Below are 27,888 nucleotides of genomic sequence, written 5' to 3'. Positions count from 1 at the left end.
TTGAAAAATAAAACTCTCACTGGTGACTTTAAGTTTGTGGAATAAGGATCCCAGTGGTACTTGTCCTATCAGCTATGTTTTCAAATGATGCTGCACATTACTGTTTCCATTTTTGGCTCATTCAAAAACATTGTCACATATCACTAAACTGGTTTCTGCATGGTCTACTGTCCCTACCAGTCTCCAGCGTTAAAAAAACAGATTTCTAATGTCTTCAATCGCCCAACTCCCGGAAGAAAGTTTAGTTTTGATCTGGCAAGAAAACATTTGCATAAATGAAGTCTGTTCTTTATGCACTGGTAACTAATTAACAAAAGGAAGTAAAAGATGAGTTGTAAGAATTTTAATTAAGAACGGTCAAATCACGTCAGGAAAAGGGGGCCGATGTGTCACTGGTTCCCTGCGGGATCTGTGGAGGCAGCTCATCGGCCATGAGGGGCAGAAACATGAGATCACATTTAATTAAATGCTACCAATTGTTTATTAATTAGGTTTGTATGGCCGTACATTGTTGAGAGGGCATTTCCCAGGATGCGAGAAAAGCGAACCCTCACAGCCAATCGGGAGTCCGGTTCTGAGAGCGTGTCTGTCGTGACATCACAAGCTGCGGCGGGCAGAGTTCCTGGCATGGCGTCAGACCAACAGACCTTCTGCTGCCAGCGGGGCGGCAGTGGCCTAGGGCAGGGCGGCGATGGCCAGGTCACCAGCTTTTCCTCCTGCCTGGCATGAGCGCAGCGGGAGGGGTGGCCGGCAGGATGGCAAGATGTCAGAAACAGCCCTTTAGACGTGTCAAAAAGCAGGCACAGCTAGGGGAAGCTGCTCATCGAGCGTGATAGAGAGAGGAGAGAGGCCATTATACAGACAGGCTGCCCAATAAACACATGAGAACCACGCAGCATTATGTGATGGAGGAGCTTTACTTTCTCTTTGGTTTGTTTTTGGTAATGAGATAAGCCGGCTCATGAAAGAAAATGCACGTTTTTGTCACCACTGAGAGCTACAGTATATAATCAATAAGGCTATGACTGCTTAAACCGCATTGCAGTTGAATTGCTGGAAAGTCTGTTTTAAAGATCCCTACCAGACATGTTTAAAGATGTGGTAAAATGCTCCGGTGTGAATGAGTTGTACCTGATATGTTTTCGTTTTTTAAATTATACCTTGTTAAGATATCTTAAATGCATATTTGATAATGTCTGCTGCTAGGGGTCGCTCAGTCAAGACAATGAGAACAGAAGAAGTAAGACTTAATGATGTCCTGACGTAGTGTGGGATCATGGGAGTTGGTGTCCTCATTGTTAAAAAACCACCAATGCAAATGAAAATCTATCTGACATTACTCAGGCAGGACGGGGTTACGTGTTGAAGTTTTATCAATGTCTGGACTTCTTTCATCACTCTCTGACGTACCATCTGAGCAATAGGTGGCCTAATTAAATGCAGGCGTTACCTCGAGTAAAAGTATGGAAACATTTGTGACAATCTAAGTATACAACATAACAAAAAATATGACCAAGGTCTTGTTGTTTTTATACATATTAATACCGAAATGTTACGTATAATATCTTTAAATCACATGTACTCTGTCCTCCTCATAGAGAAATCAGGGATCTATGACTACAAATACTGTTTTTATTTCACACTTTTGTCACAACCTAAACATTAAACAAAGGACTAGCTGTTCCTAGACATACTGATGCAAAATGTTTTACATATTACATCCTTAAATTACATGTTCTCATTCTTTCTCATTGAACAACCGTGAATGTTTGAATATACAAATATGGCTTGTTACAGTGGTTGAACTACGAGACACAACATGTCTCCTAAATGACATGTCTCCCTCTCGGTGTGTGCACTGGCAGGTTATAGGCTCTCGCGTTATACTCGTGTAAAGTTGCACACTGGACCCGGACTGGCTCCCCCCACCTGTGACGAAGAGATCATGCCAGCATGAACCCGCGATAAACTCCAATTTAAGGGGAACAGAGAGAAACTTTCCCTCCTTCTGCCCGTGCATCATTCTGCGCAGTGACAGTCTGACATCCATGAGGCGCCACTTAAAAGCAAAACACATTTCTGAGTGGAAGGGGGACTTAAAGATATTTCGAAAAGGAGAATGTGAATGCAGCAAATCTTGCACAGCGCCTGACGTGTGAGTGAGTGTGCGAGCCCCTGCGCAGCCGGGGCAGGCAGAAGCTTATATAGACACTTTTCGAGGCTCCACTAGTTCACACTTCTGACTCACTGGTTTTACCATGAAAAGCATGTGACCATATGTGTGTGTGTGTCAGAATGGAAGTTCGCTAAATAAAGAAAGAGAAAGTTAGATGGGGAGGGGGATAGAGAGTTTAGCGTGCTTGCTCCTTGAACGTGAGTCTTTTGTTGTAGCCCCTTGTACTCACATGCAGATGCAAAAGACTCACTGGTGAAGGAATAAAAGAGAATGAAAAAACAAATAAAAAAAATGTCTGCAGTATAATGTGGAAAGGGAAACAAAGGAAAACACTTGGAATCAAGAGAAGAATGTAGGAGCACTGAAACCTCATGTGCACAAGCAGATCTGCAAGCTGCTACTCGATATTCATGACTTCCTGAGACAATCAAACAACTCAATCAGCTTATCAGCGCAATCAGCAGAGGTATATTAGCTTTAGACTGTTTGCCCTTTCAAATAGTTTACCCAAACAGTTGATTTGTCCTGTTTGATGTGCAGTGTGTTTATTTGAGAGGTGGCGGCCCTGCTCCATTAATCCTGTCACTGTCTTTATCATGCAAACCTGTCTGCAGCAGCAAGCAGATGAGCGTCGTCTGGCCCTGGAGAAGAAGAAGAAGAAGAAGAAGAGCTGGTGTTTAAGCTGTTGAAAGGCGGCCCATCAGCACAGGTAATGCAGCACAGTTAAAAGACTGAATCGGCTCGGCTTTGAACTGTGTAGGGGGGAAGAATGAAAGAGGAAACGGGCTGAAATGAGTCCCTTTAAGAGTCAAAATCATCTGTGGATTCTTTGTAGGTTTTGTGGCAAACGCACATGCATATTGAGTCAACTGGGGTGGCAACATTCGTCACCCTTGACGTTGGTGGAAAGACAGTCAACTGATATAATAGTTTGTCTGTAATTTCAAGAGTTAACGTATTGATTCATTTAGGCATCATATATATATTATGTGATGAAAAGTATTTTGTTTCTCCCTGAAGTGTCAGTGATGATGCACACAGATCTGTGTGCTTTTGCTCACTTCAGCCCAGCTATGGTGAATTCGCAGCAGAGCAGGCAGTGTAACCATCTTTTAACGACAGTCCCTTTTCATGCCCCTGCTTCTCACTCTCCACAAACCATTAGCACGGATATGGGAGACTCATATTGATTGTATAGCTACCTGTGCTAGTCCATGACCGTGACTACAAAGACAGTGACGCAGCCGAGATTCAGTCCCGACAGGTTCCATCCGCGCGGCCATTGTGGCAACACTGACCTGAAAATGAAGGAATTGTGTTCATTATTTTTATATTTCTGCGTCTTATTGTCAGCGAGGCACATTTACTCCACCGAGCTCTTATTCCACTGTCTGCCACATTTTGTGCAACATGTTATTGTGGGTAAAGGATCACAATGAGTCTCTGTCTGTCTGAGTTATCAGGGCTCATGTTGAAACTGAAATTAGCAGCAACTTTTTATGTGGTTGATTTGATGGATTTTGGAGGATGTGCTGTCAATGTGCTGAAAAGTGTTTTGTTGTCGGTGTTGTTGTTGTTGTTGTTTTTGAAGTATGCAGGCAAACTTCAGATCTGCACCACAGGAACGATTTGATATCTAACAATGTACAAGGGCACCATCAGATCTGCACTATTGACCCCCACAGACGCACCTGGATGGGACTGTGACTCTGCTGATGTCTCTGAGAGGTTGATGAGATGCAAACGATTCACAGATGGATCTGGTGGGGGGGGGGACGGCCCCTCTCCTGTACACCTTGGCTGTGATGCCGAGGATCCCCTGCCCCTCCCCTGGAGATCAGAGGAGGATCTGATAATAGGCTGCTATCTGTGCGTCACGGCCACAAGGAGAGAGCAGCGGTGGGAGCGGGAGTGCGCTTCTACACTGCGATCAGTCCGCCTCCACATGGCTCAGGCTTCTTCTTCTTCTTCTTCTTCGTCTACTTCTTCTTCTTCTTCTTCTCCCTCCTGAACCCCAAACACAACATGATGTCATGTGCTGGTGCAAGCTCATCCTCGCAGCTCATTCCGCACGTTGATGCTGTCTGAGATAGTTTTCCTTTAGTTGAATTATTTTTTTCTTCTTCTTCTTCTTCTTCTTCTTTCTTGAACTTGATTTGCAAACGGAGACATCAGGGAGAATCGCTTGGTGAGTTCATATTTTAAATGTATATATTGTTTACAATTTGAATGCGTGCTTTGGTATTTTTACACTGTCCGATAAAAAAAAATATATTTGTTGTGTTAAATTTTCTAATGAAGGTAAACATTACTCGGCACAAATTCAACAATAAAAAAACACTTTAATTATTAGAATTATTTCAGACAAATTAGAGAAATTACTATCGGTACACAGATTGATTTAAATGTCTCTCTCTATTTTTTTTTTTTGTCAATGTAGAACCGATTAGATGTGTTTGTCGTCCTTTTCTTTTTTTTATTTCTTTTTATAAAAATCGGACTGTCTGATCCAAGAAACATCACAGGTTTCTTCAAACGGAAAAATAATTGGCTATTTCCCTTTTTCGCGTCGGGGATCCCGGTGGGACCCGGAGCCGCATCACAATTGAATGAATGCAAATTCATTATCTCTGAATAATAATATCGGATTAACGGCCACGAGAAAATTACTTTGAGAGTAAATTCATTTGTTCAGTCTTTTTTTTCCTCCAGATTTATTTGTAAACGATAAATGCATTAAACTTATTTTTAACATTTGGGGGATTTTTTTTTTTTTGATTTTTTTTTGGGGTGAAGGTGGGGTTGCCTCCTTGTAAAATATGTAAAGCAAAATAACGCAGTTTGTTTTCGCCGAAAACGCTGCGGTTTACCTTCGACTGTTGTAAAGGGCGAAATTAGGTGTCGTGGGTGAGCTTTCATTTTAGTTTGACAACGCGAAACTACCCCTGAAAATCAGTGCCTTGCTTCAAGTTTGTCATATGATTTACGAGAAATTGCGAGGCGATTCCTCCTCCAATATCATGCACACTGCTCCACCCGAGGTCAGCAGTTCACGTATTTCTTATTTTGATCATCGGCAGTGATCGGGCCAGAGATCAATTCTCAAAGTTATAAATCCCACGCTGTTATTTCTGACACGCTGCCTTATTTCATGAAACTGAATTAAGTGGAATGATTACTCCTTCAGGTGATTTGAAACAGAGAAATATGAATAAAAGAGAAAGAGAAAGGGACGCGTGTCGAAGATGACTTATTAAGTTACTGTAAAGCCCACTCTTTTTTGTTTTTTTGTTTAAACACCACAATGACTGAGATGTAGCAGTTCAGGTTTGATAAGCTTTAAAGCCACACCTTGATACGCCTACAAAGATTTTCGGCTTTGATATGACAGACACTTTCCACCAGCATCTCAGTGCGTCTTCGTCTACGCGCAAGTTGCCGGCTCGCCCCCTGTGTCAGGCCTTTCAGGTGCTGGGGAGACTGGTAGATACATAATCCAGGCTGCTCTTATTAACCATAATCTTTTCTTTTTTCTTCCCTCAGTAATTCAGACCGCAGTGGTTGCTGGAGGAAAAAGTTTTTATCAGACATAAAAACTCCTCTGGTGACTCCTGAGGGGAAGGGGAGAAAAAAAAAAAGAAGCAGTCTCAACTGGGATCAGAGAGAGTGATCAATCTCTGTAACGAGACTGAGTAAGGACGAGAAGAGTAGTCATGCTGGGCGGTGAAGGAGAAAGCAACACCTTCTCTTCTACGAAAGAAGCAGCGGACGAGAGGTGCAAGTCTCCGGCTGTGGATGGGGACGACCCGGCGGCCGGCAGCAGGTACGCAGAGCACGGGATGGGCGCTGACCGGTACTACATCCCCCCCACGGTCAGCAAACAGAGCCCAGAAACAGCGAGCCCCTGCTCCTTCATCCCTTATAACCCCGGTGGGGCGGTGTACACCCCGGCCAGCGCTGGCAGGTACCCCTCATCCCTCCACTTGAGCTCCGTGCTGCCTCCCGCGGGATTCTCCCCCTCCGCCGCCGGCCGCAGTCACTTCAGCTCGGCGTACCAGCTGGGCCAGAGCCCCGGCTGCATCTACCCGCCCTACACCGGCTCAGGGTCGGCGCTCGGGAACATCTCTCTCCCCACCGGCGGCCCGGGGATGAGGGCCCAGGTCTACCTCTGCAACCGGCCGCTGTGGCTCAAGTTCCACCGGCACCAGACCGAGATGATCATCACCAAGCAGGGCAGGTGAGAAGATACGAGCGAGCCTGACACGAGTTCTTTTCATTTCCGCTCCTCTGTAATACAATCTCGTTTATATTCCAATGTTTTTTTTTTTTTTATGTGATTTTTTTTTTGTACGTGTGCCCGCAGGCGGATGTTCCCCTTCCTCAGCTTTAACATCGCTGGTCTCAACCTGACGGCGCACTACAACGTGTTTGTGGAGGTGGTGCTGGCGGATCCAAACCACTGGAGATTTCAAGGAGGCAAGTGGGTCACCTGTGGGAAGGCGGACAACAGCAGCCAAGGTACTGAAACTATGAGCCACCATCCATCATCCTTTAAAAGAAAAAAAAGATTGGATTTCCCCCATGTTTTGAATTAATTATCAATTAAAGAAACAGTGAAACCTGCACTGAATAACTGATATGGGAAAAATAATAAGATTAGCTAAACGTCGAGTCTTCTTATTGAGATAATAAATGTGTTCAATACAAAATATTTGCACGGGTATTTCTTTTCGAAATATATAAAGTAAAATATAAAGTGTGTGATATGAAACAACCCCTTTCTCCCCCAGTGGGTACCCATCCTAAAATGTTTTGTTTATCGTTTGCAAATATTTTTTTATTTATTCTTTTTTTATTTTATTTTATTTCAGGAAACAAAGTGTACATCCACCCGGAGTCTCCAAACACGGGGGCCCACTGGATGAGACAAGAGATCTCCTTCAGCAAATTGAAACTCACCAATAACAAAGGCACCAGCCACAGTACTTCACAGGTGGGCCACACTCATGTAACCTCACCAGAGATTTGAATGTTTAAATGTTTAAAACCATCGACGTCATTTTCGTTGCACTGGACTGTGGTCAATAGTTATGTGTTATTAACATACAGTACAAATAATGATAACAATAAAAAAAAAGCCTCTCCTGGATTTTTTCTCCTTTTTTGCAAATGCGTAAAAGTGCAACAAAACGATTTGGAGGCAATTTCCTTTCTTTCTTTTGATTTTTTTCTAAATTACTTTTTTGGGTTGAAATTAAATTCCCGCTCACACGATGCTTTTACCGTCAACACTTGTTCAAACGAACGCTTAAATAAGATAAAGTGAAATAGAAGACACCGTTGATTAAGCCAAAGGCCAAACCACTGGCAGAAATGTAACCATTTTGCACAAATTACACAAGTTAAAATGAAAAAAAAAAGTATTAATTTTTAAAAACTAATGGATGATTTCTTTTGTGCAGATGGTTGTGCTGCAGTCGCTGCACAAGTACCAGCCGAGGCTGCACATCGTGGAGGTGACGGAGGATGGGGTGGAGGACATTGGCAATGACGTAAAGACTCAGAGCTTCAACTTCCCAGAGACCCAGTTCATAGCTGTCACTGCCTACCAGAACACTGACGTAAGCACTGTGCCACCATATGGTTTTAATCCACAGGCCTCTATATATTGTTATATACACAGACAAATATCCCTTCTTTATGCAGTATAGATTTGCATGTTATCTCATTTTGATTCCATTTGGATTCTCTATCCATTTAAACGCATTCAACATAATTGAACAGTGATTTTCAATGGTATATTAACTTAAACATGCACGTGGTTAATAGCTGTGTAAATGTATGCTGCTTCTGTTCATTTGTTGTGTCTTCATCTTCACAAAACATTCTTCCATTTTTCTATGCTTCAGATCACGCAGCTGAAAATCGATCACAACCCTTTTGCCAAAGGCTTCAGAGACAATTATGATTCGTGAGTTTTCTATATACATTCATTCAGTATAGATAACAACAGTGATAACTTTATAAGCATTGATTGCGTCAGCGGTCATACTATGTTGCAATGATCTTTCTTAACTTACCAAAGTAAGAATGCCGTGTGTGTGTGTGTACACTCATTCTGAAAGACATTTTCACACCTCTTTTTTTTCACTGACCCTCCGAGACCTCAGGTTAACAAGTATGTACTTTTATTTTTGTTCCAGGATGTACACAGCTCCAGAGCATGACCGCCTCACCCCGTCTCCAACTGACTCTCCCCGGGCCCACCAGATTGTCCCCAGTGCCCGCTACACCATGCAGCCCCTCTTCCAGGACCAATTTGTCAACAACCTCCCCCAGAATCGCTTCTACAACAGCGAGCGAGCAGTGCCGCAGACTAACAGCCTCCTCTCACCTCAGGCAGAAGACGGAGCTTCACAGAGGTGGTTTGTCACCTCCATGCAGCAAGGGGGAAACGGCACTAGCACCAGCAACAAGCTCGATCTCACACCCTATGAGGGGGACTACTCGAGCTCCCTGCTGCCTTATGGCATCAAATCCCTTTCAATGCAAACATCTCATGCTCTCAGCTACTACCCAGACTCTCCTTTCACCACCATGTCTGCAGGGTGGGGGTCCAGAGCAGCATATCAGAGAAAGGTTACCCCCAGCCTGCCTTGGTCTCCCAGGCCCAGTCCCACTTCTGGTTTCCCAGAGAACTCAAACAAAGTCAAACCACAGATAGAAGAGGAGGTGAACGGCAGCGGAGGCCTGATCTCCTCCTGGACAGAGGCCCAGCCATCAGCCCTGTCTCTAGAGAAGGCTGATTCTTATTCCACAGCCTGCAAACGAAGGCGCTTGTCTCTTAACGGTCCCAGCACAGAGGACTCACCTGCTGACATCAAATGTGAGGACCTGGCCTCGGCTGCCACTAACGGTAGCCCGTATAGCAAAGAAGCCCCCTCATCCAAAGGCATGGCAGCTTACTATTCCTTTTACACAAACCACTGAATGTATTCTCTCTCAAATGTTTAGTAACTCATTTTGACCCTTTGGTTGTTTTCATTTACAACTGTGAACGAGACGTATTATTTAGCTTTTTGCTGTTGTGTGCACACCCAGAATTTGTCTTGGTGGTGATAAATGTTCTCCTTCCTTTTTGTTTTTTTTGCTGAAGCAGTACACTTCACGGACACATTAAAATAATGACATCAAGTCATGGGGCACTTGTCACACAATACGCATTAGCAGCCTGAGACTTTGACTTATTCCATCTGATGAACTATTTATTGTTTGACCACCCCGTTTATGTATCTCTGTATTTTGAATTTTGAAAGTGCCAAAGCATTTAAATTGCCCCATTTCTTTGAACAGCTGTATGTATGTGTCAAGGGCATACATTGCTGTATGGCCTCCACACTGAGGTTATGTGTTTACAGATTATTTATTGTTGATATTACATTTGTGCATTCATAAATGCGCGATCATTTGCTGTATATACCTTCATGGCGATGTTCAGATATTTGATAATAAAAGGCATTATGTGTTCTATTTAGTATCTGGGTGGTTATTTCAAGGAAAGACACTTTTGTCCATGTTTAGATTTATACGTGACAGGCTGAGTTCCATATTTTTGATTTACGAATCAACCTGTTAAAGATTGCCTGTAAATACCCACAACGTTCAGGACTTACACACATGAGAACCACAACGTGCACAGGATGGGATGTTGAGCCACAAATTCAGCTGACCCACAATCTGCATTGTAGTTTTGTCCTTTTTTTATGTACAACAAATGCAAAAGAAAAAGAGATGAAAGTCAGATCAAGAATCGACTGTTCAAGGGATAAAAAATGAAGCACAACTTTATGTCCAGACAAAAGCATTATTTGTTTTGTGGACTCTGTCGCACTCTAGTGGCATCTCATTGTACTCACAGCTTCCAGATCAGTCACTACAGAAGCCTGTTGAGTTGACATGGAGTTTGAGTGCATATAACACTGAATTAAATATCCTTGATTCAACAATTGGATCCTAACAGTCTAAAATCCAAATCATTTTCTGTCATTACTAACTTAACTTGCATTCTGTCTGCTCATACTAACTTACTGACTACTTACTTTTCTCATCAATCAATCCGTTGATTATTTCCTTGGTCAATCGATTATTTGTTTGGTCAGAAAATGGTGAAACATGTTGATCTGTGTTTTCCAGAGCTCACGATGATGTCTTATATGTCTTGTCCACAATCCAAAGACATTGAGTTTACTTTCATAGAAGAAGTAAAGACATGATACATATTCACATTTAAAAGCTGAAAAAAGGCAACTCTGATTAAAAAACAAACAAACTCAGAATATGTCAGAATATTTGACGACTAATCGATTAATCGATCGATTATTGCAGTTCTAGATTTGTATTTCCTTCATATTGTCGTATTGCGCCACAGATAAACACAACTCAGATGCTGCGTATGGGAAAGATTAGTGAAACACAGAAACACAAATTATGCACTAAATTGGCCAGTGCACGTCATCACTCCAGAAATATGACATGTTAGGATTTAAATTTTAACAACTGGCGTCAGTTTGTATTAGTATTAAGTTCAATCTGTGGGCGCGCGCGTACACACACACACACACACACACACACACACACCGTCTATATTAACCCAAATAATAAGCCATGTTCTTCTCCGCCAGTTTGGTGGGTTGAGGTGAAACCTGGCAACCCGGCCATGTAGCAGTCAGCAGAGAGTCAGCGGAGAGTTGACATGAACAACATCACTGCTCCGAGCTGAGCGCACATTATTAATGGACCGCCTCACTTAACAAGAAAAATTCTCGGTTTATTGCGCTGACGAGTTGACAGTGAATTCACAAGAGCGGCTCTTCAGCAGCGAGATGTGCCATCTGTGTAAGTCTGATTACTTGTTACTCATTGTTTACTGTGAGTTTATCAACTGTGCTAGCTAAGTTGGCTAGCAGCGCTGCTCGCTTGCTAGCTGACCCGCTAGCGTATGCACTGACGTCTAACCAACGCAGATGGTAGCGTCATGATGTTTTTATGTTTTTGAATAACACAGCTAGCAAGCAGTGTCGTGTATTGTGCTTTACACAAACCCTGCCGACAGAAGGAATCGTTTGCAGCTCGCGTTATCTAAGGTCAGTTGGCTGCTGAATGTTTTCATGAAGCAGACGTGTAACAAAGCCTTGTCGCGGACTGGTCATTAAGACAGCCCAGTGCAGTCGGCTTGAGCTAGCGAGGACGGTAAACAGCACACAGCATGGGGAAAGGCCTGCATGGAGGAGTTTGGTGACAAGTGGCAAGCTACGGAGACAAACTGTTAACATCTTTATATCCTTAGCTGATTCTGGCAGGTAGCTAGGTTATAGTTAGATGTTTGTTGCGCTGTCGTTTACAAGTGTCGTTAACTATTGTCAGACAGATTAATAAGTTGTATATTTATAAAGTAATAACTATGTGTTACCAGCCATGAGGTTATATAATCCAAGATAAGGTGTTTACAAGTGTTCAGGAAGGTGGGACGTGGTCTGCCTTTCCACCTGACTGTGTTGTTTTGAAGGTGTCGCATGGCACAAGCCTGACACAGATTTAGTGAGGCCGTCAAAGGTGTGTGTGTATGGCTCCTATTGCAATAGTGGGTGGTTTATGTCCTATACTAATATTGGCAATAGATTAACAATTTGATTCCCACATAAGTGTACTATTTATGTTGGTTGAATATTGAACAAATGACAAATGATGCATGTAAACTGACTTGTTACAAGTTGTTACAGGAATCTTGTCCCACTCCACTCCGGTCCAGCCTCTATTCCACTTATCCCCATCCCTCGATGGAGGGCTTCTCTCACCGATCCTCCTAAAAAGTTGAACATGACAGTGTTATTATGGTCAAGTCAATGAATATCTGCTTCCATACTCGATTTTCAGCATGTGAGCACCTCATAGCTTTATGCCACTTTATTAGTGGCATAAAGAAACTGAAGAAAAGAAATTAGTTTCATCAGAAACTGAACATTATAACCTCTTAAAGGAGAGTTATTTAATGGCTATCGGATTAGACTGCAGTTTTGTGCCCATTATACTTGCAACTGAATGTGTTAAAGTTATTGTTAGCAACAATAATGATAATAGTTACTTTCTTTATTCATCGTTTAGACTATAAAATGTCAAGAGATTAGGAAAAATGCTTATTACAATTTCACAGACCTCTTATAATCGTGTCTTTCGAACAAATTAGCTGTCCAAAACTCCAAGATTCTTCATTGACTATAACAAATGACAGAGAAAATCAGAAATCCACACACTTAACAAGATAGAACTGCAAATGTCTGACATTTTTGACTAAAACTCTGTTTAATCGATCATCAAAATAGTTGGCTATAAATTTTCTTTCAGTCGACTAACTGATTAAATCGTCTAATTGTCGCAGCTCTACTATTTACATTCATGTATGCATGTCTGTTTGTTTATTTTATCCTGTGCTACTTGTTCTGTACATGTTGTTTGGTTATGAGGAAAAATCCTCAAATAACAGTGAGTAACCCTTTTTCCCTGAAAAAGAAAAAATACTTGGTATTCACTCCTTTTACATTCCCATTAGTTACACACACGATGACGCTTATGTAGTTTTAGATCAGAGATATTGTGTAAAGATTAGATGAGTGAGTCAGATCCATCCACAGTCTTTACTCATGTAATCTGCAAAAGAATGTCAGTTGTCCTGCAAATGGTATTTTGAAACATTTGGTGACCTATTACATTTTCATACTAAGGACAGTTGGGGATCTGGTACGTACACCTGAACGGTGTTCAGGAAGCATTTTTTCTTTCTATTCTGTACATACAGTAACTTGCCTTCACCAAGGCATCACTTTGCAAAGGATTTGTATGGTGATGAAAATTAAATATGAATACATTTTATTATCATGAAGTCGGAGACCATCTTGTGTTCTGGTGGTTTGTGCTTTAGCTGACCAAAAATATATAAAAGCATCATATTGCAAAAACAGTCATGGCCATATGGTGCTCTGGTGGAAGCGAAATGCTGACGCTCTGCATGTTGCTCTTGAGTTGACGATATCTCGCTTCACAATGGCTCCTGGCCTCAGTGGGATGGACATCATTGGCAAGAAGAGGCGGAAGCTCCTGGTGATGCCAGAGGAAGTCTTGTCCTTCTCGCTGTTTGAGCTTTGTTGGCCCTGTGTTTAGTTATTCAAAACAAAAAAATAAAAAGAGAAACACAGGGAGGTGGTTTTCAGTGCAGTGGTGATGCTGACACCGGGGCTTGGGGCAGAGCAGCCTGAGTATCCTTGGAGATGCAACTCTCACCCTTGTGATTTACTCTTATGACGCAGGGCTGCTTTTTTTTTGAAGACTTGTGACAATATGTCTGGTTTATGAGGAGAATCAGTTTGAGTTCTTTTTTCTTTAGATATCAAGGCCTCATTGGACTTGCAGATTGCCATAAAGGAATTTAACTCCAATTATTCTTATTTTCTTTAGGACATTCAGTATGCCAGCCTGTTGGACTTGAACAGATTGAAGACGAATTAAACGGCTGCGGTGTCGGTCAGAGCTTGAACCTACGTCAGGGGAAGAGATGGGGAACACAGCGACCAAGTTCCGCAAGGCTCTCATCAATGGAGATGAGTTGCTGGCCTGCCATCTGTATGAGAGCAACCAGCAGTTCAAGGAGGCTCTGGATCCCAACGCTACATATGGAGAGTCCTACCAGCACAACACTCCACTGCACTATGCTGCCCGGCACGCCATGACACGCCTACTCAGGTCAGGATGTGGCTCAGATAAAATCAAACAAACAAGGAAGCAAGCAGACAGAATGTACACACTCAGAGTGGCTTATTTTTGGATTGTCTGCTGTCGGTGAGGGAAAAACGGATATCCAAGGGTTGGTAGATGAGAGACCAATGTGTTGTGCTACAGCTTTTTGATATGCAGCAGCTGATTAATTAATTGGATTATCATTCATTGATTTATTGATGTTCTTATGGAGCTTTCTCAGATATCAAATGTTCTTTGAGCACTTTTCTTATTTTTTTTTAGCACTGTTACCAATCAACTGGTCCTATTTAGAGCTATATTGCTGCTTCGTATGAGAAAAATGTTCATGTTTTGTCTCTATACGTCCCATCTGTCTCTCCACATAGCCATCTGTTAGCAGCTCTCAGGAATGCAACATGCTGGGACGGAATAGGAAGGGGCTCCAAGAGCTTCCCATCCCACGAGCTACCAACCTTGCCTGTTTTCATCTTTACTCCTCTCAGGCCCTTTACTCCTCAGGCCCCTAGTTTCACTGCTAATGAGATGCTTGCTCAATTTTACATTTCTTCCCTGACTTAAAGTAAAATGTCCCCTGGGTAATAGCAAAATGAAGTGGAAGCAAGATAAATTACTGGATAAATGGATGGATGGATGTATGGATTTAATTTTGATGATTATAATTTCCATCTGAAATACTGAGACTCAGATTGATATATTATTTGGATGTTAATTTACCTGAGATGCAATATGCATTTCCACATGGGTTTCTAGTGTGTACTTCAGTGTATTACATTTCAAATATTAAGTGCAGTATTTAAAATGCGTATGTGACTATTACATTCAAACTCAAACCAGTTATGCATGATAAAAATAAGGGTCATATAGGTTATGTCAGCCCTTTTTTTGGTTTGTCAGAAGATAAAATGTTTTTTATTTTATTAACTGTGTAGCCAACAATAGCCAAAGCCACTTCGGGGGAATGAGAAATGTTTGAAATCAACTGTTATTCCTGTCCCTTTCTTTATTATTTTAGGTTTTTTCTCCTAAACAAAGATGGGAATCCTAACAAGCGTAATGTGCACAATGAGACATCTCTGCACCTTCTCTGCATGGGGCCCCAGATCCTGACCTCAGAGGGAGCACTGCAACCCCGGATCTCACGGCCATACGAAGACAGACAGCGTCGAGCGGAATGTCTACAAATCATCCTGGCATGGACCGGAGCAAAGCTGGACCATGGAGAGTATGAGAGTGCTGATGTCAATGCCACCGACAACAAGAAGAACACCTGCCTGCACTATGCTGCTGCTTCAGGCATGAAGACGTGTGTTGAGGTGAGATTCCAAAATCCTGTGGATATATCTATATGTCTCTCTATATATTTAATGTAAAAAAATCTGAAGTATAACATTTTAAGTATAGATCAAAAGGCTCCATAATTTGGAACTGAAACCTCACTAGCATAAAGAGCATTTTGAAGCAGAAAGGGCCCAGAGTAACCCTGATGTTAACAAATTATTTAATATCTGCCCTTTTGTACTATAAATATTTCTAGAATAGTGGCTGGTGTGTACCCTTTGTTGGATCCAACTGTGCACCTGGGCTAAGAACAATTTATGTACATGATCGCATCTATTATTTTAATTTGGTCAAACCACCCCCTTGTGAGTTTTAGGAAAATTCTCTGCTGCACAAAACCATTTTATTAATCCCTGGGGCACGATACATCACATACAAAAGTCACAGAGATAAATTATCTCTGTATCTGCCCTTTGCAAAGAACTGAGTTTAATTTTGAAATGGATTTTGTGTATAACCGAGCTGTGTAATCCCCATGATGAAGGATTTAATGTACAATATGAACAACCAAAATTATCAGCGGGATTCAGCTATGGTTTCACAACTAACTGAAGTTAATCGTATCATGCTTGTAACATGGTTGCGGCTGTGTAATAACATAATAAAGTAGTAATAACTACTGACTAGTCATGGGTCACAACATATACATGTTGATGGGCATCACGGCAGGTGTGATCCGATCCCAGGATGGTCTCTATCTTTCCTTTTATTTTAATTTCCCCTGATATACAATTTGCACCATGTGCAAACCCAAGTGTCAAAGTTGGGATGCAGGTGGGTCTGTTGTGATAGAAAGAGAGAAACTTTACATAGAACTTTCGAAAATATAGCAAAATGCAGATTAGAATATAATAAAATTGACAAATGTTTCAGAAGCTGAAATCATTCTGGAGAGAACAATTTATTCAATTTTACTAAAGTGGTTCCAGCATTGGTAATTTCAGAATGCACTTATTAAATTTTTTGTGCTCAGCAGTACCAAAATAACAAAAAGCAAAAGCATACTTTCTCTTTCCTGCTCCTTTTAGAAATGCTGCAAATGTATGTTAAGATGCACAAGTATAATCCTTTCATGGGTCCTAAAATTGAGAAACTGTAAATAATAACCACCATCACAGAATGTATACAAGTCTGCCATGAGTTCATAGCCTTTCCATCGACTGCGATCACCGAGTTAGTGCTGTCCCTGCATGTAGTGTGTTCTCCAAAGCCAAATTTTCCTCTTGTTTTCACTTGCTCAGTTCCTGGTGCAGAGGGAAGCAGACCTGTTTGCGGAGAATGAAAGTCGCGAGACTCCATGTGACTGTGCAGAGAAGCAGCACCACAAGGAGTTGGCCCTGTGCCTGGAGTCGCAGATGGTCTTCTCTCTTGCCCCTGAGGCAGAGGGTATAGAGGCAGAGTACGCAGCCCTCGACCGAAGAGAGGTACAGTATAACATACCGAGAAGCAGAGGGTATACAACTTGTTCAGTTTGTCACCCTCAACTGGTGTTACTTAGAACCAAGTCCTGCATAATCTCTACCATAGTGTTGAAAAATCAAATTAGGCCTTTAACATTTTTGGTCAGTGTTGTTTTCATAAAATCCTCCTCAGATACCATTAGTACTATTATCACAATTAACGCCTTCTCTGTCAGTTGTGTAGTAAACCCAAATGCTTTAAGGTAGATTGGTCATAAACAGAGGCATATTTTCAGTCATATAGTTTATAGCTCTGTAGTCCCATCTCAGAACCAGACACTACAGCCCAGTGTTGCCTCTGGTCAGCCCCACACATCACCAAGCAGCTTTGGTTTGACACAAATAAACCCACAAAGTAGTCACACATAATAGTCTGTCGTAAGGCATGTGACTCCTATCATCATCAGTGCATTAGCTCATTTGGCCCGACTTAGTCATGTGTCAGCAATCGTCTATATTGGAAATGTTTTTAATACTTCTATTCTTCTTCTCTTTTGCCCAATGTTTCTTTCAACTCCCAACCTAATGTCTTCTGTTACCTTCACCCGTTTCATTACTTGCGCTGCTAACTTGCCCTATTATTTTTTGCCTCTGTAATTTTGTTCCTTCTCTCCCTTCTTATTCTCCTCTTATTATTATGCTCCTTTCCTCCCCTTGTGTCTTCATCCTTTTCCTCTCCCATGTCCCCCCTCTCTAGCTCTATGAGGGCCTGCGGCCTCAGGATCTTCGGAGGTTGAAGGACATGCTGATAGTGGAGACAGCCGACATGCTGCAGGCCCCTCTCTTCACTGCCGAGGCGCTGCTACGTGCCCATGGTACTATTAAACTTACACATACACAATTGCTTGTTCTTAAAATGGTAAGCACAGGCAGTGTCCTGGTGGCCTCTTTCCTAAAACAGATATCATATTTTGCACATCCCAGGTTTGATTCTGGCAAGGGACCAGTTGTTGTATGTCCTTTTCTGTGTCTCACCATGGTTCCCTTGTCACAGAATGAACAAGATCACTTCAATAATAATAATAATAAAAACTCACATGCCAAAATTAATAAAAAGGCAAATTCAAGGCTATACACAAGAGTTATTTTTTTGTATCGAGATTCACCTGCAAAATCTTGAAACAATTTTTATTTAGTTTCCCTTGTTTCCACAAAGTGCTTACTCTTGTTAAGCAAACCCTATCCCACTGTTTACTTGTAAAGAAAACATTTATTGTTAGATTTGTCTTAGATTTAGTTTGTATTGGGCATTAGAGAGGCGATATCTCATATTCGCTTCACGCTACACTCTAGGGATTTCCTTGCAGACAAAGAGGTTATTTGTGAACAGCCTTTATTATCTGAAAGAATTTCACTTGTATGACTTTAAGTGGAGAGTACCAGTGTCACTTTCTCTAAATGCTATTTCAGTGGGCTCTTTCTGCCATATTTGTGAAGAAACGGTAATACATCCACAAACTGGGATACATATACACTTAGCATTTATTGTAAATGATGCTGCTTTTCATACAGTTGCAACCAAGTCCACAGTAAGGCTGCACCTTGCATCAAGATGTACAAGAACACAAGCCTTATTAATAGTACTAGTTCAGAAGGTGATCACAACAATCTTGGATGCATGCATACTGGGGGCAAATGTTTTTAATAGGCTCAATCAGTAAAAAGACTTCAGTTACTCATCCTGAATGACTCAAGTAATGCTCCTATTACTATAACTTCTGGCCTTAAGCCTTTAATTCTCAAACTTAAGCTTCACTTAACCCAGCTGAGTTAATGTGTGTGACAAACTTCAGATCTTTAAAACAATGTAATTTCATTTGCAGCCTTTAATTATAATTTCCCCTCTTAATTTAACTTGGCTTAGATTCTGTTTAGCGAGGACTTCAAAATACGTGTCACAGTTTGGGGTTGATTTTCCGTCTTTAAATACCCCATTCACTAATTCAGTGGGCTGAGTGACTGGCTGTTTTGCTGTATGTGCTACATATTAGACGAGGAGAGAATGACCCCAGATTCTTGCTATATTTATTCACCTCTATCAGGGGAATGCTGTCTGTGTGTTTTATAGGGATGGAACACTTCAGGATTTTTGTTAAGCTACTGGATAAGAATTTATGCATCATTTATTTCCTGTGAAAACTTTCACACATTTTAAGACTTTCTAACTTTTATATTTCCATTTTAGTCTTTTTCAGTTGTCTTATCACAGTTATTGGTTCTTTCCTGCTGAGCTGCCAGCCTGCCAATCAGTCTGTGCGTCTGACAGTCAGTATTTCCCAGCTCATTTTTTATATTTAGACTAAATGTGATGACTTTTAATTCGAGACTCTTTTTAATGGCCAAAAGCATTAAGATAGGGTCATATTCATTGATGAGTTTTAATTGAATGGAGATGGGGGAAATTGTTGCAATATTCATTATCTAAATGAGGCCATTTAGAGTCTGAGGCATTCGATTGGTGTCGAAACGTGTCTTGAGGCTGATAATGGCCTAATTGCACAGTTGACCGGGTCATGTTCCTTATTTTAGGAGGGGACTTTTTTTGTCAGAGGAAATTTGGACTCAGGCACAGTCCACAAGTCATTCAATATTTATACTCAAAAGCTCTCAAACCTGTTCCCGTGTGCTAATGTGAGATTGAACAGCTATTCTACAACAGAAAACCAGATGGCAGCACGTCTATGTTGTTGGCTGTTTGAAAGGCTTGGGTGGTTGTGTTGCCACAGAAGTGGGATTTGTGTGGGCTTTGGCAGATTCAGGAATGTGCTTACCAGTTCTTACAAAAATATAACACAGTATGCTCTTTTTATGTTGATGAAATGAGGATTGAGTTGAAAGTGAATCTCATTAAACAAGCTGAATGGAAATTCTGTCACATGTTGTCTTTAGTGTTTATCCATGCTGGTTGAATGCCTGCATTTATGAAGCTTTATAAGATATCAACACATATTACACATGCTCTTGTGATCAATTCGGAGAATATAAATCAGTGTATTTTTGGAACCTTTGTGTTACTTGGCCTGGTCTGCTTGCTCATCACATGGCTTATTAAAGTCTATGTAGTGGTAAAAAAATTGTAGGTGCCTTTTTTTTTTGTTTAAAAGGCCGACTCAACGGGCCATTCAAACTTTATGTACCAACGTTTATAAGAACTCACCTTTAACTACAGTGTACACTTCTCTTAGAGTGAGAATTTCCCTTTCCCCTTCTCTCAGCATATCTTTATACCTCATTTGCTCATTAAAAACATTGAGTTTATCGTTTACTTTAATTTTTCTTCTTTGTTTAGTTTTTATGTCTTAGTGTTTCTTTCTCTTTAACTGCGTTTACTTTTTGGCTTCAGATTGGGACAGAGAGAAGCTTTTAGAGGCCTGGATGACCAATGCAGAGGAATGCTGCCAACGCTCAGGGATACAGATGCCCAACCCACCTCCAAGTGGCTACAATGCCTGGGACACCTTGCCCTCTCCACGGACGCCACGCACCACCCGCTCCTCCATCACCTCCCCAGACCAAATCAGCCTCATGCCCGCTGATGAAGAGTCTTCTCTGGTGAGGGTTCCCTTTGACCTATGTTTGCTGAATTAATAGAATGAGAGGATGGGTGAAATTCTTAGATTGTCACTTTTTACCAGCCAATTTAGAAGTAAGGTGCACAAGTTATGCTGAACTGGTGGGAGTCCAGGTTTGACAAAAGATTCCTAAATTTTAGGTTAGAGGAACAATTCACCCCCAAATCAAAAAAATATATTAATCCTCTAATCTTTAATGCTACAATATTTATCCCTCTAGGTTGTTTCAGTGTGAGTTGTAGTGAACCATCTTGTTCGATTATATTTGATAGAAGGCAGACATCTCTATGGATGATATATGCAAAGCTCTGCAAGATACAATACCAATCAAAATCATATATTATTGATTGTGGGACTGTCCCTTTAATTGAAAAAGAAAACTTTAAACGGCAGTTGCGGACATGGTCGATTAAAATGTCATTAAAGTGAAGTCATTTATCATTTACCTGTACTTCTTACTTAAGAGCCGTCAGATAAAATTAAACCACAGGATGAGTAGCCCCAGGGAGCTGCATGTTTTCCTGGCCAAGAATCTCCTACAGCAGCAAAGGATAAAGCTAGCATGGAAGTTCACACACTAATAGTAATTGGCAGTATAACTCTAAAAAGTGTATTCTAATGCGTATTTAAAATGAGTCCCTGCGGTGCCACAGATTTCCTATGGTGTTTGTTGAACTCTTTAAATCTTCTCTGCCACACCTGTCTTTCTGCATAATATTAAATTATTTCCCAGCATTATATTGCTAGCAAACATTAGTATTCTTACCTGTGGTCTGACTTACAAACATAAAAAGAGGGGGGATTTCCTTGACTCCAAGGTGATTTGTTAATTTTGGTGTAGACAAGCTCTCAACATGAGAGAATTTTAAAATACTTTCTTCAAAAGGCTATTAATGTATGAAATGAGTGTGACTATAAAATCAGGTGGAAAGAACATTTAATAGCAACCATATGCCTCTGTGTCAAACATGAAGAAATTGGTAATCAAACTACACCTCCACATTTGTTTGTTCGCTGTTGAAATGTCATGTTCATAATGCTTCTCCTCGATGAGATGCTACATTTTCAGAATTCTGTCAGCTAATTGTTTTCTCTCTACGGTAAGGTAAGGCTTAGGTAATGAGGTATTAAGTATCTGCAGAGTAAATTGTGAGAATCTTCTCACAAAGATAAAATGATTTCATGAACTTGTGACAACTACAGCTTTCATGAGTCATGTAGTCAATTATCTACAGCTGTGCAGTGTTTCCCCCAGGGTGAAGTTGTAGCAGTGGAAGTGTCACAAGCACGCATTTTTATTTTTTTTTACATTTGCAAAGTGCTCTGTCAGGGAAATCTTTATGTGTCTGCTGGCAGCAGAGGGACTCATAAAGTACGTGTGAGGTATGAAGACCCAGTCTTTTAAACTAATCTGAAAATTTCGATCTGCACAGGCGAAAATCAAATTTCACCTTGAACAACTACATGAAATTTTCACCAAATGTAGCGGTGTTACTGAAACTCTCCAACACGCTGCCAGATAAGAGAAACCACATTAACTGCTACTGCAAACACTGGTTGTTCTCACCTGATGTTGTTGAGCTGACCTTTTATTATTACAGGTGTGTTAATTAATTGAGTTTTGAAGCGTCCATAGCGCAAAATGGTATAATGTCAAAGTAAAACGCAGTCCTCTATACACTCTCCTGTCTCCCCCTCCTCTCCTCCGACTCAGCAGCGATGGTCAAATTTCAACAGCGGCGCGCTGCTGCTGCCATTTGAATGCAGGGGAAACACTGCAGTGGTTACAGAATCTGCGCGTCTACAAGACCATTATGACCCCCCTGCTGCAAAAGGGTCAGCGCACATGCTGCTTAATTGCCTTCCCATTATCTTGACCTTGTCTGAGATGTCTCGATAATTATCAAACATGCTTGACATTTTCCTGTACAGTCTTCTTTGTGAGCAGTTACCAAGATGAAAATCATTCCAGGTAACATGAGGTGTCCTTGGCAGATGGAACACTTACTGTAGTAGACTGCCAATGTTTGTCCTGTTTGCCAATGTATTAAATGGAATCTTCACTAGTTTTACACATAAAAGTATTTTTTCTGCAACTGTGGAAAAACTAAGCCTTTTGAAGCAGCGTGTAATTTGATAAATTACCTCCAGTGTTGTCACTCATTGGCTAAGTTGTATTGTGGCATCGTATAAATCAGAGATATCTCTGGTTTTACTTTGTTGATTTTGCTCATGTGTTTCAAAACTGTCCATAAGGAGTCCAATTGTGTTACATTGCAAGAGTGCAATGCTAGACAAGTGGACTGCTTTTGAAAACCTGGTGCCTTCTTTACTTTCACAAAAGGCTTTATACTAACTTTTCTCATATTCAGTATTACTCTCTAAGACCATTTTTAAACAGGCTTGTATGTGTAAAATTGGTGGATTTGCCCTTCAAGTGTATTTTACCAAGAAGAGGTCAATGACATGCTGTTTGTATTAAATACTGCAAACTACTGTTGTCACAATATTGGAATTTGAACTACGGTGCAATACCTTGAAAAATATCCATGTTCGACACCGCGTGCGATGCAATAAGAAAAAAACACATTGAAGGCATAACATTCATAACATGTAGCAAGCCTTGTGGACTGTGTGTGAAGCACAACAGCGTGTAAGTTATTTACTTCTGAGCATAGATGAATGCAAAAGGAGGAGACTGTCCTGCACGTGGGGACTGGAGCAGTATGTGTCAACTTGCTGATGGAAAAAGGAGAGTGAGAAAGTGCAGCTGGTCCAGGTGTATTGAAACTGCCTCAATAACTGAGAATGGATATGTACTTATATTTTGATATTTTTGACAGCTCTACCCCTAGATATGTTAAACATAAAAGTTGAAACTTCACTGTAAGCATGAAAAGGGCATTTTCATTGGTATTAGATGTATTTGAGAATTTATGGTCTCTATCATGATGGAAAGCTGATCCCTTCAGTAAGTACTCTCTACAGCACTTATGTATGTATGAGTTTTTTCTAGAACGTTTTTGACACCTGATATTAGTGACCAGGGACTTAAAGCTTTTGAAATGACATTGCTACCTGTGGGGGAAATCTGACAGTTTTTGTCAGTCTCTGAAAAGTTTAGTGTGAGAAGACATAATCTTTTTGGATGAGTGAAGATTTGTCCTCTGGTGGATATTTCAATCTAGTGTGTGTCGGTATGTGAATTCAACTGTTGATAGATGATAGTTGAAGCTGACAGACTTGATTTCTCAATTACCTCATGAGAAATTGTAGGTTGTGTTTGTCTGACAACATCTTTTGTCGTGGCTCTGAAAGGCATGCCTTGAACTGCACTGTGCCGATCGACTGGGTCCACTCAAGGGCCAATTTAAAGGTTACAGTTGATTATATCACATTCTGCTCTTTCACAAATCAATACTTACATTGTTGAAGAACACTGCCTCCTTTATGTCTTTTGGTGGGGTCAGTCTTTCACTGTAACAAGGCCTGCGTGTGTGAGTGTGTGTGTATGTGATTGTCACTTTTGTGTTTTTATGTGTATCAAGTTTCTGTGTAATGTGAGAAAAAACATCTAATGACAGAACAGGAATCTGTGAGACACATACTAATGTGAGGTCATCATTGTGACCTTGACAGGCCTCTGGCACAGTGTTTTTTAATTTATCAAAGACTACCATTGTGTGTAGTGTATGCACACTGACTTATCAGTTTATTAAGGCATAGTTTTCCTTGCCTAGTGACACTATTGAATATTAAACACTAGGCCACCCATCATCACCATATTTTGAGCATGCCTACTCTCAAGATTCACATTCAGACGGCGATGTAATAATGCATGAATTGTTCTGGAGAGCTTTTGGAAACAGTTTTAAGAATTGCAAATCAGAAAATGATCTTTCATAGCAGGCTATAAAAATCTAGACTATTTGTACTGTGGCCGTAATACAGATTGTGTCTTTTTTCTTTTGTGTCACAGTGTGGTATCTGCATGTCTTCCATCTCCGTCTTTGAGGAACCTGTTGACATGTCCTGTGGCCACGAGTTCTGCAGAGGATGTTGGGAAGGGTAAGTCATGTTTTGGTTCGGCCTGGGGATTCTGCAGATTAGGTGTACTTAATTTTCATACATCATCGCTGTCTGCAATGTATGAATGTCTCCTCAGGTTTCTTAATCTAAAGATCCAAGAGGGTGAAGCCCACAACATCTTCTGCCCGGCCTTTGACTGCTACCAACAAGTGCCTGTGGAAGTTATTGAGAGCGTGGTTTCTAGAGAGATGGACAAGCGCTACCTCCAGTTTGACATCAAGGTAGTGAGATGTGCAACAAACAGATGTTTAGAATCTTCTTCAAATAATATTCAAATTATATCGCCACCTTCAGAGGTAAACACTGCTTCTGTAGTAAAGATTCAATGTAAAGACTTCACTGAATATAGATGTCAGTTAGATAACAAGAAATGGCAAACAGGGAGCGAGCACTTACAATAGTAGAGATATGCTGGTAGTTTAGTTGAACTGATAAATCAGTAAGTCTGTACTTGGAACCGCTAACTAGCGAAGGACATTCACTTTAGTTTGTTTTCAACGTAAGTACCTTTTTCTCTATCGTATTTTACAATAATTGAAAAGTTTAAGAGGCACAAATCTCACATGAATTACATGCCTCTTGTTTGAGCTATCATACAGACATGAACCTTTATTTCATTAAGCTGCGCATGGCCACACCATAGTGGATCTCTTTTCAAATTTGGGTTGAGACTGAATTACTTACAAAAATAGAGTGGCACTTAGGACCTTGGATAAATGACTGGCTGATGGAAACGGGCACAGTGTAGGAGACTATTTTAACATAAGGAAACATGCTTATATTGGCTTCATTCATGATCTCTTAATATTTTAAAGTCACTTGTTTGTGCACCGTTGCAAACATTAAAAAGTATTTTAAGACCAAGTAGAAAAGGATTCCTTCATTGATGTCCTCTGACAAAACCTTTCAAGCCTGTAACAGATCATGTTGTGGTAGAGATCAGTGTATTAAAGTCAGCCTCCCTAAAATACCTTTCCTGACTGATTTAAATTGTCTTTGTTTCTTCTGTTGCCAGGCATTTGTGGAGAACAATCCAGCAATTCGCTGGTGTCCTGTGGCAGGTTGTGAAAGGGCAGTGAGGCTGAACACCCAGGGCCCTGGGACCTCCACCTCAGATGCTCTTAGCTTTCCCCTCCTTCGGGCACCTGCTGTAGATTGTGGCAAAGGCCACCTCTTCTGCTGGTCAGTAATTCGCACCATACCATACATATAAAATGTTACAAATTTAGTGATTATGTATGTTAGAGTTTTATGGAGATTACATAGGCATTTATTGTTTCTACCGAAAAGCATCAGTAACATTCAAATTAGTGTTGCACGGAAAACCGATACTAGAAAGGTACCGCGGTACCCAGCCGTTAAGAACAATACTTTTTTTTTTAGTATCAGTACTTTATGAATTTAGTGCGACAGCGGGGCAGCGTGTCTGTGTGTGCAGCCTCTCTCCGCTTCCTCACTGCCTGCAGCCAGAGTGGGCGTGGCTTCACGGTGACGGACAGTCACAGAGCAGAACGACACAGACGTGTTGGCTCTCTTGGTCATTACGGATTTGAGGCATCGTTTACACACGGGCTTTGTGGTGTCCGTGGGCTTGCCCTTACTGTCGGCAACGTAAGCGAGATATTTCCTGATTTCGCTCCGTGCGTCTGCTTTTTCAACAAGCCTAGGACGGTCAGGAGGAGCACTCATGCCACTCTCAGCTGACACACATGCGGACTTGTTCAAAGAGTTCAAAGAGCTGCAGGTTAGCGATAGATAACATAACGTTAAATATCCCCCGGATGGAAGTCAAGCAAACTTTTTTCACCATCAGAGTTGCAGGACGCAGTCAGGGGTAAAGCTAACTGTTTAACAGCCCGATGTGGTTCCACACATCTCTGTATGCAAACGCACCGTTCACACTGGTAACATGAACTTAACCAGAACATGCGCTGGTGTTCACAAGTACGCTGATCAACAACACCACTTAAAAAATTATCTATTTTAACTCAATCAGTACTGGTAATATAATCATAGCATGTTCATTTGTGTAATAATTCATAATATATATTGTAATTTATATTATTAGAAAATGGTCTGATTAGGGCACAGACCTGCACCAGGTCTGGGTCATTTGTGTTGTACTTTAGTGCACTAATGTAGTTGCAGGCTAATAATCCATTGTTTGAACTTTATTGAAATTGCAAATTTCCCCTTTGTGGGACGAATAAAATCTTATTTTATGAATTGCCAGACTTACAGTTAATGTAATTTATGTTCATTATTTTTATGCTGAATAAAATTGTAGTTAATGTGCTGTAAATGTTTTTCTACTACAAGCTCTGAGCTTTTAATGGACAATCAGGTTATTTAATAATCTCTGATAGCAAACAAGACAAATGACCAAAACAAGAAGACAAGTGTCTTCTTGGATACAGAAGCTATAAAGCTCAGCAGCTTTTACAAAAATTTATATTTTTATTTTAAGTGTTTTAATTAATAAAAAGAAATAAATCATTTTAAGTTTCACATTCTGTCATCTGATATTTTATTCCATTACTTTTGATGATGTTCTAGTTTTCTGCCGTCGTATCGTTTCAGTATCAGTATCGAGATATTTTAGGCAGGTATCGTACCGAAGTCATAATTTTGGTATCGTGACAACACTAATTCAAATTGTGCCTGTCTTTATCTGAATTTCCCAGGTGCTCTGTTACTGTGAAAAAGAAAAAAAGGGTTAAAGACTCAGGAGAGAGTTGGGTGTCCAGTCAAACCCAGTAACTTGGAATTGGGGACCATTTTCAGTGAGCCCACCAACAATTTAAGGGTCTCTCAAACAGAGTGGTCTGAAGCTCTGTGTGAACCATCTCTCTAAAAAACAGCACTCCATCGATTATTTCAAAATGATAGAGTGACTAGATGGAAGGCACGACAGAGTAAAAGGCGCATGATAGCCTGCTTGGAGTTTGCCAGACAGCAGTTTAAGAAATCTGAGTATGAGGACAAAGATTTCCTAGTAAAAAACGGACAATACTCATGATCTGGCATTTGCCAGCCTTTATGCTATGCTAGGCTAAAATCCTCCATCTCAAGCTCTGTATTTAATGATCAGACATAGAATTGTTATTGATATTATGCATATTAAGTATGTTTTCTACAGTGCTGAACCATTTGTTTGACTTGTTTGACACATACTGTTAAAATGTTTTGTCATCATGGAATATGTTTACAGATTCGTCATCAATGATGCAATGTCATTTGTTTTTATTGACAACAAATTGTCAAAAATATCTGTGTATTTGTATAATAATACTATATATGCCCGTGAATGCATGTGTATCCACTCATTCCGTCTGTACACACGAACTTCACTACTTGACCACTACCTGGTCAGCCACTCAATGGTAGAGGGTCTAGTTGCTGTGCTGTCCTCCACCTTCTTCCCTCTGTAATCTTATTCCAAGAG

The 27,888-nt window shown here is 40.8% G+C and overlaps 2 protein-coding genes across 4 annotated transcripts in view; both read left to right on the top strand.

Moving 5' to 3' along the window:
• Nucleotides 1-4,034: 4,034 nt before the first annotated feature.
• LOC115568149 (eomesodermin-like) lies at nucleotides 4,035-9,706 on the top strand. Its single transcript, XM_030395261.1, has 7 exons — nucleotides 4,035-4,364; nucleotides 5,720-6,413; nucleotides 6,540-6,694; nucleotides 7,048-7,169; nucleotides 7,639-7,797; nucleotides 8,086-8,147; nucleotides 8,380-9,706. The coding sequence occupies exons 2-7, from the start codon at nucleotides 5,890-5,892 to the stop codon at nucleotides 9,164-9,166; spliced, it is 1,809 nt and encodes a 602-aa protein (XP_030251121.1). The 5' UTR covers nucleotides 4,035-4,364; nucleotides 5,720-5,889; the 3' UTR covers nucleotides 9,167-9,706.
• Nucleotides 9,707-10,869: 1,163 nt separating this feature from the next.
• LOC115568152 (ankyrin repeat and IBR domain-containing protein 1) overlaps nucleotides 10,870-27,888 on the top strand; it is a 35,653-nt gene continuing 18,634 nt past the window's right edge. Inside the window, exons 1-9 of one of the 3 annotated variants that reach the window (XM_030395265.1) lie at nucleotides 10,870-11,071; nucleotides 13,685-13,969; nucleotides 14,997-15,297; nucleotides 16,564-16,746; nucleotides 17,480-17,597; nucleotides 20,126-20,334; nucleotides 24,334-24,422; nucleotides 24,520-24,664; nucleotides 25,459-25,625. In XM_030395265.1, coding sequence (XP_030251125.1) covers nucleotides 13,782-13,969; nucleotides 14,997-15,297; nucleotides 16,564-16,746; nucleotides 17,480-17,597; nucleotides 20,126-20,334; nucleotides 24,334-24,422; nucleotides 24,520-24,664; nucleotides 25,459-25,625 — 1,400 coding nt within the window. In that variant the 5' untranslated portion in view covers nucleotides 10,870-11,071; nucleotides 13,685-13,781. Of the gene's footprint in view, nucleotides 11,072-11,187; nucleotides 11,320-13,420; nucleotides 13,970-14,996; nucleotides 15,298-16,563; nucleotides 16,747-17,479; nucleotides 17,598-20,125; nucleotides 20,335-24,333; nucleotides 24,423-24,519; nucleotides 24,665-25,458; nucleotides 25,626-27,888 lie in introns of those variants that run through there. The other 2 variants (XM_030395266.1, XM_030395267.1) reach the window with 2 other exon arrangements.

The sequence above is a fragment of the Sparus aurata genome, chromosome 17, assembly GCF_900880675.1.
Source record: "Sparus aurata chromosome 17, fSpaAur1.1, whole genome shotgun sequence".
Taxonomy (NCBI): Eukaryota; Metazoa; Chordata; class Actinopteri; order Spariformes; family Sparidae; genus Sparus; species Sparus aurata.
Note: the sequence above shows the minus strand (reverse complement) of the source record. Positions and strands in the feature narration are given on the sequence as shown.

Excerpts from the sequence above, each read along its gene's own strand:
- LOC115568149 (XM_030395261.1), top strand. The coding sequence starts at position 5,890 with ATGCTGGGCGGTGAAGGAGAAAGCAACACCTTCTCTTCTACGAAAGAA. Across the intron at positions 6,414-6,539 it reads ATCATCACCAAGCAGGGCAG|GCGGATGTTCCCCTTCCTCA; the intron begins GTGAGAAGATAC and ends GTGTGCCCGCAG. Across the intron at positions 8,148-8,379 it reads TTCAGAGACAATTATGATTC|GATGTACACAGCTCCAGAGC; the intron begins GTGAGTTTTCTA and ends TTTTTGTTCCAG.